At 40.4% G+C, this 12,350-nt stretch overlaps 1 protein-coding gene across 13 annotated transcripts in view; it reads left to right on the top strand.

Annotated features, from left to right (window-relative positions):
* mbnl2 (muscleblind-like splicing regulator 2) overlaps positions 1–11,288 on the top strand; it is a 53,138-nt gene extending 41,850 nt beyond the window's left edge. For 4 of the 13 annotated variants that reach the window (XM_038718799.1, XM_038718832.1, XM_038718771.1 and 1 more), the window contains 3 exons: positions 208–358; positions 2,247–2,282; positions 7,399–11,288. In XM_038718799.1, coding sequence (XP_038574727.1) covers positions 208–358; positions 2,247–2,282; positions 7,399–7,523 — 312 coding nt within the window. In that variant the 3' untranslated portion in view covers positions 7,524–11,288. Of the gene's footprint in view, positions 1–207; positions 359–2,246; positions 2,283–3,436; positions 3,532–7,398 lie in introns of all 13 variants that reach the window. The other 9 variants (XM_038718848.1, XM_038718806.1, XM_038718872.1 and 6 more) reach the window with 6 other exon arrangements.
* Positions 11,289–12,350: the final 1,062 nt, after the last annotated feature.

The following is a 12,350-nucleotide window of genomic DNA, read 5'->3' as shown; positions in this document are numbered from 1 at the left end:
GCTATGGTGTAGTTTCTCATTGTCCTTGTGATAGTTACAGCAAGTTTCCATTTTTGCCTTGTTGTGCTGTGCATAGACAAATTAGATTTTACAAATATCAGTGTTTTAAGTATACAGTTCAAATCTACTGTGCTTCTGTTGTGTGTGTGTATCTGTGTGTGTGTGTGTGTGTGTGTGTGTGTGTGTGTGTGTGTTTTCGGTGGATAGGCGTTCCCCCACGGCGTCCTCCAGCCCCTACCAAAGAGACAAGCACTTGAGAAGAGCAACGGAGCGAGCTCCCTGTTCAACCCCAGTGTTTTGCACTACCAGCAGGCGCTGGCCAACGCACAGCTCCAGCAGCCTCATTTCTTTCCCACAGGTAAGAGCTCCCGATCGATACACACGGTGCACAGATGCAGATAAAAGCACTCAGGTATGCGGAGCATGCAAGCACACACAGATGCACTCACTGAATGTACTCAGCTAACCACCCATCCACCACAAATGTATCTTTTTGGGGGTTTTCATGCTGACGTGAGAGCAACTCTCATGACCAGTTAAGTCTGTTTAGTTCTACACTCTGTTTTTGAAAGAGATTCATTTGAGTGTGTGCTAATGTTTGAGCTATTCACAGTGGCACCCCTTAACTTTGATCTAGTGCCTGCCAATATAAACATGTAACCGCTGCCAGGTGGAAGGGCAGTGCAGGCTTTGATAAGAGCAATACAAGTTCTGATACATTATTACCACAATACTAACGCCCAAGCATACAAAAGAGCAAAACAAGCCCAGATATTTCCAACACAAAGGCTCTGTAACTATATTTAGTAAAGCATTTTAAAGGTTATAATGAGTTATACTTTTGAGCAAATGTAGCCTTGTCAGTTTGTATTTAATCTGTCTTGACAGACGATACAGAAAAAAGACAAATTTTTTTACCCAAATGAATTCAAGACTGCTGCCTTATTCTTCTTTAGTTCTTTCCCCTTTCTCTGTCTACTCCTCATAGAAACTAACATTAGTTTAAGCCCTTCAGGTCACCCGCTAAATGAGTTAACTGCAGCTAATACTGTAGCCTGTAGCCACACAGAGTCAGGAGGAGGACACTGCCATCCCTCTCTCTTCTATCTACCTGCTCTATTTGTGTGTGTCTCCATGTGGTGTGAGATGCCTGACAGCCCCTCATCCCTGCCTCGCTCTGTATCTGTGTGTGGGAAGCAGCTCAGGGATAAAGTCGTGTTCGCTCATTTTATTTAATTCTTTTAAACAAATCTGATATGAAAAGGGTGGTGTTTCTCCACCCATGTCCTGTAGGCACCTAAACCGTCAGACAGTCACATCAGATATTTGAAGTAATACTGTAAAATCTTTGTGATGTATCTGAATGGTTGTGATGCAGTAAACCCTACCCATCTTCCTGTTTGATCCTTTTCCAAATGTGGATGGAAGCCTGTGCACACACTGCATGCTGTTTGTCTCTGTCACCTCTTTAGTTTTAGTCTCGCTATTATTTCTTTCTTTTTTTCTAGAAATTACTTATTTAGATTTTTTTCATTATTTTATCTCAAAGTTTTTATAGCATATATATAAATGTACAAGTGCAGCTAATTATGTGGCCACAGAAGACATTTAAAATGAATGGAAAGTAAACAGTTGATCAAGTCAAGTCAAGTGTATTTATATAACCTGTAATCACAAATCTGTGACACTGGGCTGTATAATCTGTACAACAAATGACACTCTCTGTCCTTCAAACTGAGATAATAAGGAAAAACTCAACGCAAAAAATTCTGGAGAAACAGAATGACAATTTTAAGTAAATAAAGTACAAATGTATGTTAGCGTGCACAATTTAAATACATTTATGATTATCATTTCCTTCACATCTGCAAACAGTAACCAATAAACTAATTGAACCAGCTTTGCAACATGCCAAACTTGGCCACAATTACATATGCTACAATATACTTACGTTTTCTTTATGTTTGATTTAGCTGCCGTGGTATATAAGCAGTACTTTTAACAAATAATACCATAACTAAATTCCTCTGCTTGCTACTGTTAACTGCATTCATAACTGGGTGACAGCACCGGTGTAACAGTAGCATCTGAGCTGAGGGAAGTCTTCAAGCATTATTTTTTTTTTGTCTTGTCTAACCTTGTTGTTCTCCTCCCTCAATTAACCCATTTATTTCCACCTCTCTCTCCCTCTCTGTCTCCCTCCCTCCCTCTCTCTCTCTCTGTCTTTCTCTGCATGAACACAACAGGGTCAGTCTTGTGCATGACTCCTGCTAGCAGTCTTGGTAGGTTCTGACCTTCCCTTTGCTCTCTCACACACACTGGCTCGATGTATAAGAGTGGTGGGGCGGGGGGACTGGAGTGGGATGAGTGGGGCAATATTTGCAGCCCTTGCAGGTGAGACAAAAGTCATCGCAGCACCGCCTGTGGCGATGGTGAAACCTTTTAACATGTGCTCTAAGAAATTGTCATCAACCTGTCCATTTTCTTAGGCTGAGATATGAAACACCATTTTGTATCACCTGAAAGAGTTGTGACTTCTTTCTCTACTGACCTTCTTGCTAATGACTGTTTGTTTATGATTAAAAATGGTAGTGTGGATTAAATACTGCACCCTGATCTGTCCTTAAGCTGTAGGATAGCAACTCTCTGTTTGCTGTGCTGTGTTGATCAGGAAATTTAAATCAGTTTCCCAGAGAAATTTTTTCAGCCACATAACTGGAGCATTTGTCTCTGCTAAAAGGGGATGGGAATTGCAAAAAAGTCCCAGTCGGCTAACCAGCAGGTCTTCCATTAGCAAATGGAAAGAAAAAATTACGACTAGGTTAATGATTTGTAGCATACTAATGATGCAACGATCCCATCAGTGTTGCATGTTTTTGGCATTGTCAATGAAGTAGCCGCCTGGGTTTTTTCCACATTCTTCTTACTGTTCAACTTGCCAGCCCACGTGGATTTGAAAAATAAAATTCCCATCCCTGCTGCCAAAAATGTCATTGATTCACTGTAATTGGTGTCTTGTGCCCCTCAAATTCTCTGGGAAAAACAGCAAACTGATTTTCCGTATAAATTTCCTTATTTGTGATTGTAATCAGCTTCTCTCCTCTTGTTTTTGTTTTTTTTTCTCCCATGCTCTCTTTTCTTTCTTTCTTTCTTTCTGTCCTTCTTGCTTTGCATTGTGAATGGTTGCATGCCATCTGCCGGTGTAACCCTAACGATGGCTTGCTGGCTCTCTGTAACATCCGCCACCTCCACCTCCACCACCACCATCAACAACAACAACAACAACAACAAATGATACCGTCGACACACACACACACCACAACGGTTGCCATGGTTACCATAATGCTCCACCTACCTGTCCATCGCTACCACCTCCTCCCCTCTCCCCCATTCCTCCTCCTCCTCCCTCTCCCCCTTTCCCACCCTCAAAACAAAGTCCCAATGATGTACAGTGCTACGCCTGCTACTGTCTCTGCAGCAACAACTCCTGCCACAAGTGTCCCCTACGCAGCAACAGCACCAGCCAATCAGGTTTGCTCCTTTTAAAGCTTTCTTTCATCAGTCCCTGGAGCTCTGAATAAGTACTGCCTCCTAATAGTGAGCTGCAATAACCTGCAGCTGAGCCTTAGTCCAGGCCCATCCATCCATCCATCCATCCATGTGCCTAGGTGGGCTCACACTGGCATGAAAGCCTGTGAGTGGATTTATTATGGGTAGAATCTACCTGAGTGAGCCAGTGCCAGTGCACTGTATTGTATTTCTTGTAAAACACTGTACTTAGCCCCATTAGGCGCTCCCAATGTGCACTTCTTCAGAGCTCCCACATTTGCAAAGTAGTAGTTGTGTTGTGTTGCACTACTTCCTGGTTTTGTTTTGCATGTTCTGTTTTAAGTTTTATTTTCCACTTTTCTTGTTGTTGTCAAATAAGCCTCTCCATCTGCAGTAGGGGGCATCATTTGTACCGCTTGTGTGCTATGCAAACACACACATTCAAGCAAATACATAAAGGCCGCACTTAACAGCTGGTTCTGAGCAGCCGCCATGTTGGTTTTTGTGTTCTGTTTCCACTCCTCCCAGTTTCACCTTTTTACCTTTTCTCTGGCCGCGGGATAAAAGAGAGAATAAATGGTACGAGGATGTTACAGGGCACGCTTGTCAGGGTGAGACAGACACAGGAAGAATGATCACAGGAGCTGTCTAAAAATGGCCTCTGATCGGCGGCTCTCCTGTTGCTGTGTGTCAGCAGGAGCCAGGGAAGGAGGGCCAGGTTTGAATGCCAGAGTGACGCACGGATGCCCCATTTTAAACCTGGAAATTTCAGCACAATGCTGGCACTCTGGCCTCACACTGCTGGCAATCATTTACTGGTAGTTCAGTATAGAGGTGCCTTGAGGACACAGAGATGAACAGATGAGTTCTTAGTATGTGTTTAACCAAAGTTCTTATTTTTGTACCACTTTGTCTGACTAATGATATTCTTCAACTTTGGCCTCAATGTAAAGAGAAATATATTAATATCAACTTAAGTTAGAGAATGAAGATTAGGTATTTTAAATTTAACAATTTTAGAAAGTTGAAATCTAGGAATACCTTTAAAAAACAGTTCCTACATTTCTGTAATTAAAAAAAAGCATGGAAGCTCTCAGTGTAAAAAAATAATAATCATAGGTTCATTTTAAAATAAAATAAAATAAAATAAATTTCTCTGGGATGCCCTTTCCGTCATTAACTAAGGATCCAGCCCCAGTACCTTGTGCTTTATTGCCCCTCATAGGCCAGCAGTGTGTGCACTTCCTGTGACTCACCGTCTCTTCCTGTAATTGGCATGCAGCAGCAGTAGCAGCAGGAAGCAGAGCTCCTCTTTAAAGATGCATGTGGGACAAGGAGCCGGAGAAACACTGACGTCAGCCAACACTGTCTGTCTCCTTCTGTCCCCCTCTGTTTCTCCCCCGACCCCCCCAGCTGTACTGCATGCAGTACACGCCTTGTTTACTACAGTCATAGCCATTGTATGGCTTTTCAGAATAATTTTTTTGTACGGCACATGCAGCTGATGTTATTGTTTTTGCCGAAAGACAACCGTTCCCAAACTGTGTGTACTAATGTTAGCCACTTAGCATCAGCTGTTAGCATCTTCTAAATTGTTTATGTGGCTATTTTCAAAACAATTTGGACAGAACTTGAATTAAATGTTCGTAGTAATAATTATAGCATGCGCATTTACTGTAACTCGAGATAAAATAACTAAGCATTGCAAGATGAATGTGTTGATTACCTCACGTAAAAAAAAGATAAATAGGGAGTAATGCACATGCATAGAGGGACAGGATGTTACAGAGGTTCAGAGACTGGTCAGCTCATGACCCTCTGAACTGGCATTGTGATATGACAAGCAGCAACCAATCACATGATTCCATGTTCCAGCTCACATTAACCATGTGCTAACAGTGCAGGGGTCTCTGGTAATGTCAGTGCTCTTGCTGGAGATTGTGAAGTTGCAGCGACCTCGACTGTCGGAATATGGAATTACATCACATACTTTACGGACTGTGATCACCGGCTACTGAACCGATAAGATAAGGAAGATAAGTTGTTAGAATGAAATAGATGTAGAGATTGTTATATTGAGCAGCTCTTCGGGACCAGGATTCAATCTCTCACCTCCCTGTGGAGGGAACCTGTCATTATTCTCATCACATTTATGCAAATTAACAGACAGAGCAAATGCAATTAGAATATTAATTTGATATTAATCTGTAAAAAAGAAAAAGAATACAGTTCAAGCCTGTTTGTTTTTACCTACCTGTGGTACCAGACGGGCGGGGTGTACCATCCTATCTGCCTGATCCCACCCATCTGGCACCCAATAATCCTTTCCTATTTCCATACCGCACTATGGAGCAGGCTGTCCTCTGAGCCTGTGCACATCACAGTCTCTCTACCTGTGGTGACCTTATGTGATGTGCAATGTGACCAGTGGCTTCTGTCCTTTGCTGGCTGTCTGTTGTCTATTAACAAGCACCATGCGGCTTTGTTCTGTGTTGGCTTGCTGCCAGTGGCAACCACAGGACGGCAGCCCGCACCTCTTCTACATGTCTTTCCAGTCTATACTCTCTCTCTGTCTCTCCCCATCTCTCTCTCTCTCTCTCTCTCTCTCTCTCTCTCTCTCTCTCTCTTTGTTGTGTGTGACATTAGTCTTTATCTCCAAATGAGAGAATACACGCAGAGGTGACCAGACCTGGGTCAAAGGCTATTTGCAAATAATTAGAAGGTTTTGCTCTTATCTGCATGAAACACTAGGCAGGTGGCGAAACTGCAACTCAACAGCTAAGACAGGAAAGTACTGCTCATTGACAAATATTTGTCTGCAAGTGTCTCAACATTCTAGGACGCCGTTGTTGAGGTACAAACCCCCCCCACCTGATCCCGAAATGTGCTAAATGCTTCAACAAAATACAAACATGGCCAAACTATGTGTTGTCCGATCACATCTACAGGCAAAAGTGTTTATACTTGGTGGTGTTAAAAGCCTTCTGTCACAGCCTTCTCCAGGCTGCATCCCACTGCTATGCTCTCTCCAAGAACTCTGCCTTTTGCGTCCTGCGTAGTCTACAAGAATAAAGACAGACTTGCGTTTTGTAGTTTGGTTGAATCGGAGTCTGGTTCGTTTTTTTCCCCTCTTGGTATGATCCATTCGGGCAGATCTGAACCCAGCAAGCATACTCAACATACTACCACCCCAAGATCCTTTAGAGGAAGTGCTTACAAAATAATTCTGAAGTGGTTTGTTTGTGGTGGGAACATGGTCCGACCACAATCTGACCCAACTATAAGGCGTTCTCTGCGAATGTGAGCTAAACTGGGAAAACGCAACAAATCTACCAACTCGTCCACCAGAACAGAGCAAATGAACTATAACACCATAAGAGAATGCCTGGCTGCTTTCACACCTCCACACCTGGCCAGTTGCTCCCTAAAGTAGGCAAAATTGTCAGATTGTTTGTTTCAGGGAAGTTACAAAAATACGTCATTGTCGTTTCAGGCATCGTTATAGGATCTGAGAAGCAATTTGTTTAACGCACGCTGAAGTCTTAAATAGGCGAAAAAACGGAAAATACTGTTTGACCCAGATCTTAAGGGGACACCAAAAACAATAAAAGCATCAATCCTGTGTACTTATGTTGTTACATATATTATATGTTTTAATTAATCAAAATCAGTTGAAATTTCACTCTCACACACTCATGTACTGAGCCATGGCAAAGCATATTTAGAACACATTATGTTACTTTATGTTATACATGTGAGTATATATATATATATATATCTCTTACAGGTAAACTAAATCTTTCTCTCTTTGTGTTCTCTCCTTCCTCGTCTTGTTTCTCTCTCCTCCAGATCATCCTGAAGTAAGTGTCACAAAGGGAATGGAGTGTCACGAAGCTGCACTAGGAAACCCAAAACAGCCCATGTGTAAATACTACCTTACCTCTCCCATAGAGGTCCAGCAACCTGCATGCTAAGAGTGTAACACTTCAATTTAACCGTAAGAACTGCAGTGCCGGTGTAACACACACACACACACAAAAAGATATATACTGTATGTATTGCTAGAAAAAAAATATTAACATGAAAAAGTCAAAAATATTCTTATGTATAGTACTACATACATAGCAGACACACTATAGAGGTCATTTTACCAACTGTTCACCCAGAGTACCGTGGATCCCCTCTCTTTCATATTTATTCTAAAAACCGCTGCACAATGTTCATCCCTTTGGATAGTAATGAAAAAGATGATTGATTTGCACTATATGAGAACTTTAGTGCTTAATGTTGAAGTGGAAACCAGGAAGAGTCACAGAAAAACCCGTGCACAACCACACCGACGCACTCTGTGCTTTGAAGAGGGTTTTCAATCTTTGCTTTTCTCTCTACAAAGTTGAATGTCCTTGGGGCAGACGGGCTCATGTTTTCTTAATGTGACTGTCCCAACGAGGGTAACTCTGTGGCCCTCATCTGCCCCAGATGCTGTTAAGATGCCATGATGAAGCTTATGCTCCCCTCCCCCCTCCCCCCGTCCTGCCAACTTTTCATCTCCGGAAACATCTTGCCAAAGTTGCGGTTTGGAAGAGGTCAGTGGAATCAACCTGCCAGAACACAAAGCCACATTTTAACACCCTGATTAAAAAAAATTTTTTTTTCTCTTTTGCCATTGCAAAAGCTGCTCACAACGCACCCTTTATTTGCTTCAGTGCTGGGTTCTTTGTTCAGGAGGAGTGGTGGGATAGATTGTGCAGGGATTTTTGCATGTAGTCGGGACTGGGGAAGACAGTGCCCAGTGTTGACAGAAGATAGTCGTGGCCATTACCGAAAAGCCTAAAGGCTTGGGTCTCTGCCCAGGGCTTAACAAAGCTTGAGGGCTCGTTCCAGACAAACCAAGCCTTGTGTGTGTGTGTGCATGTGTGTTCGTATCTGGAGACGGATGGTCTGCCGGCAGACTGGGACTTGAAGCGAGGTCTAGCGGGTGATGATGATACCGGGCCTAGAAGGACAGGTTTTGGGGGGGTGGGTGAGGGACTTAAGTGCTAAGACTAAACAAACAAAAAAAAACGGTGCATTTGACGATGCTCGTCAAGCAAAAGATGACTTGAACTTCGACTGGAGGGCTATCTGTGACCGTCGGTTGTCCTGTCCAACCCTACTATCACCGATAATCCTGTTCCATTTTAGAAAACTGTAGAAGTGCCTAAAAAATGCTCATCAACAACACATGCATCCAGAGCGTATCACTAAAAGTCACAGACACAACACACTGGCTGTCAGAAGCTCCATGGACTTCTCCGGAAAGACATCACATTTTGCGAATCGTTACTGGAAGTAGTTTTCTAGTAACTGTTCATTAACATCACAAGTGACTTTATCGAATCAAAAGAAGTTAAAGAAACGACAAATCAAAAATAGCTTTGTAGAATGTTTGGTGACTTTCATGGTGTACCATCGTTTCTTACCATGGTTTGAGTAGTTTACATGAGGAACGTGAGTGAGAAAAAAAATGTATTGTAAACCGTGTAATGTATGTTAAGTGTCTCTTATTTTGAGAGTTTATATTCATGGTTCTAGAAATGTATTCAAAGTTATTTAAAATTTGTGTTGTGTCCTATTATCAAGGTATGTTTGAACCCCCCCAAACCCTCCACCATCTCCACCTTTACCCAGAACAATCATCTGTCTTTTAGCCCAGATCATAAATTCTTATTATATTAATTTAGACCAACCCTTTCTTCTTTTTGTTTTTTTGCATTTTATGAATAGCTTATTTTAACTCATGATACTAAATCTTATTTTCCCTTTTTTCAAAAATTCTGATGTAAGTTCATGGTGCTTGATTAACATTGACAATCCACAATCATACCTTGGAACAAGAGTGCTTCACTCTAGTTTCGCATTTTGGTTCCATTCACTCTGATTGTCTTCACATACGTTATGATTTGTGTGTAATATTTGTGGAAGGTGGTAAAAGTTCTATTTTGTTGTAATTTATCTTATGTTACTCTTGGTCAAATTTAAGTCAAAACAATGTTGTTAACTATTCTATTTTGAAATGAATGTAATTTATTGAGCTGTGCTACATTCTGCACGGTTGGTCATTTCAAGGTCTAACCTGTCAGGTCAGCGAATGAGAAGTCGCACATGTCTGTGGGGTGGGGTTTTAAAAGTCAACCCACCAATTGAAAGCTACTGGATCTTTCTTGCCTTCTCATCGATAAAAAGATCACGGTGTTGCAGTAATGAGCATAGTTATAGAGTTGCTTGTGTTGTTGGGAAAAAAATGTTTATTGTATAGATGACATTTTACCAAAAAAAAAAGAGAAGAAAATTTCAAAAAAGATGTACTTTTCACTCTAGTATAATAGTATTTCATAACAATATTAAGTTGTTGCTGTGGCAACTGAGTGTTGCAATTACTAAAGTTTGGTATTTTTGTAAATGACATTGTTATGTTGATTTTCTGTTTCTTTTTGCTAGAACACTGTACACAAGGTAGATTGTAAAGAAGATATGAACATTTCTTATTCTTCACTGAGATTATGACAATGACCTAATATTTTCATTAGCAAATAACAGCCTCTATAGTGCTGTGACTGTAACACTTAAATAGATTTAAAGTCATCAATGTTACATAGATTATATATAAATATATATATAAGAACTAAATAATCTATAAATTAATAAGTTCAGATGTACAACTCTTCCCCTGACACAGGACCTTTAGGTTCCACACTGAGACATTTTATTCACTAGAGTTAAGGATTGCACTTTTCATATTGTTTAAGGATGTGATCTGTTTTTCATTTGGTTTCGAGGTTTCTGGCCCCCTGCTAGTACAGTAATTCTGTTTTATCAATCAAAAACAGATACTACCGGTGAATAACTTTAATTCAACATGTTGCATGAGAAAACAATATTTTCTTTTCTTACTAAATTATAACGTACTGAATGTTTCTAGTGGAAAAAAAAAGTCTGTACACAAAAATGTCCTCATTTGGTGACCCACAATGCCCTTTGTGTATGGAATCCTCTTGAGATGTAATGTTTATTTCAAATGTGTTGGCAATGATTGACTGATGGTAAAAAGAAAAATGTAAGCACTTTCTGAGCAGTTGGTCAACTGAGCAGACTCAGCTTATCCAAACACTTTGCCTTATCTTGAGTCCATCGTGCTTAAGGTTTTATGTTTTTAAGAGCTCTTATGAAATTTATTAAAGAGGCTTGAACGTGTCTCTCATCTCAAATCCCTATTCAGTTTCATTTCAAATATGTATCTTTATATCTGAAATCATTTTTTAAGGTTTTAATGTGCACATCACAAAGCCAAAAGGGGTGACTGCAACAGAGTGTACAGTCATTGATCTTTACTTCTGGTCTCCAAAATATGTAGTGAGATCTTTTTTTTTTGTCCCATTGCCTTACAATGGAACAGTTTGGAGCTTGTAATTCACAGCTTTAGCCAGCAGATGGCGCTACACTGGAGACTGCAGGTTATGAATGGTGACTGCCTGTGCCATCGTTGTTGCAGTGTACCCAACCAACAAAGTAAAGACACAGAAAAATAAATTGTCAAGAAGACCCTCATCAGATTTATAGTTTCAATGTAATCATTTTTAAGTGTATTCTTTTTGCATATATTTTGTGCTATTTTATGTTTCTATAGTCAAATGTTTCTTTGGTTCCAGCAAGATAGTGTAAAATCTATTGAAAGAAAGAAATAAAGAAAATCTAAGGAATGTTTTTGTCTGTATTTGTGTCACTCGAAGGTCCTGTTTGTAAAGTATAAAACTGAAGAATCACATTTTTTATGGAAACATGTATTATGTGTATTTGAAGACCCCAGACTGAGTGACTCTTTTCAACAACCCCAATAACTTGTTGCCTGTGTATACTGTAGACTGAAATAACTGTAGTCCCTAGCTTGTCTCCAGGGCCCTCTCTGAGGCCCCTGATGGTCCCTGAAGTCCACTTTAAGAACTACTGCCATAAAAGTAAATTCTCTTATTTGTTGCTTTCTATGCCATTTGCCAGTGTGGAAGAAAATAAATCTTATGAGGGGTCATTAATACCACTATTTTATTGGCTATTGTATAATGAGCATACGAGCTAACTTTGATGTGTAAAAAGGTAGGGCCATTTCTCATGTTGACAGCAGGAAGACTATGACCTTCAAGGTGAGTGGAGGAGACTTGATTTTGGTAGCCCTGCTAACTTGTCTACTTGTGTTGCAAAGGTATTCTGTTTACCTTTTTGTCTATTTAGTTTTGACAAGTTTTGATAAGAATAGCGTGAGATGTTTTACAACATAACCAGCCTATAAGTTATGAGAAACCATATGAAAACCACATAAGGATCAAAATATGTTTGTTTTTACAGTTGCAGAGTTGAAAGATCAGCAGGTAGTTTTTAAACTTTCCAGTTTACCATATCATAGCCTAGCATGGGATAGAATTAAATTGCACAAAAAAGAGAATACTAAAATACAGCACACATTTATTGCTACATACATGAGCACACTAGAAGCCTGACAATCTTTATTTATGACAATCAGCATGTCCCACACAAGGTCAAGAGCACTGGATACAAACTAGGGTTTTATTTTTTCAGAAGGTCAATCTGAGACTTGTCTAGAACGACTCCCGTCATCTAACAGGTGCTTAATATAGTTTACCAGCAGGTTGCATTACAACTGTGTCGCAATCAGTCGTTTTAGCAAATGACCAAAAACGACATGCTTACATTCAAGTGACAAAGGCCTCTAGCCTCTAGTTGTCTAGCTAAATAAAGATAGCCAACAT

The sequence above is a fragment of the Micropterus salmoides genome, unplaced genomic scaffold (assembly GCF_014851395.1).
Source record: "Micropterus salmoides isolate LMB-PRFRI ecotype aquatic unplaced genomic scaffold, ASM1485139v1 Ms_hic_scaffold_1, whole genome shotgun sequence".
Classification (NCBI taxonomy): Eukaryota; Metazoa; Chordata; class Actinopteri; order Centrarchiformes; family Centrarchidae; genus Micropterus; species Micropterus salmoides.
Note: the sequence above shows the minus strand (reverse complement) of the source record. Positions and strands in the feature narration are given on the sequence as shown.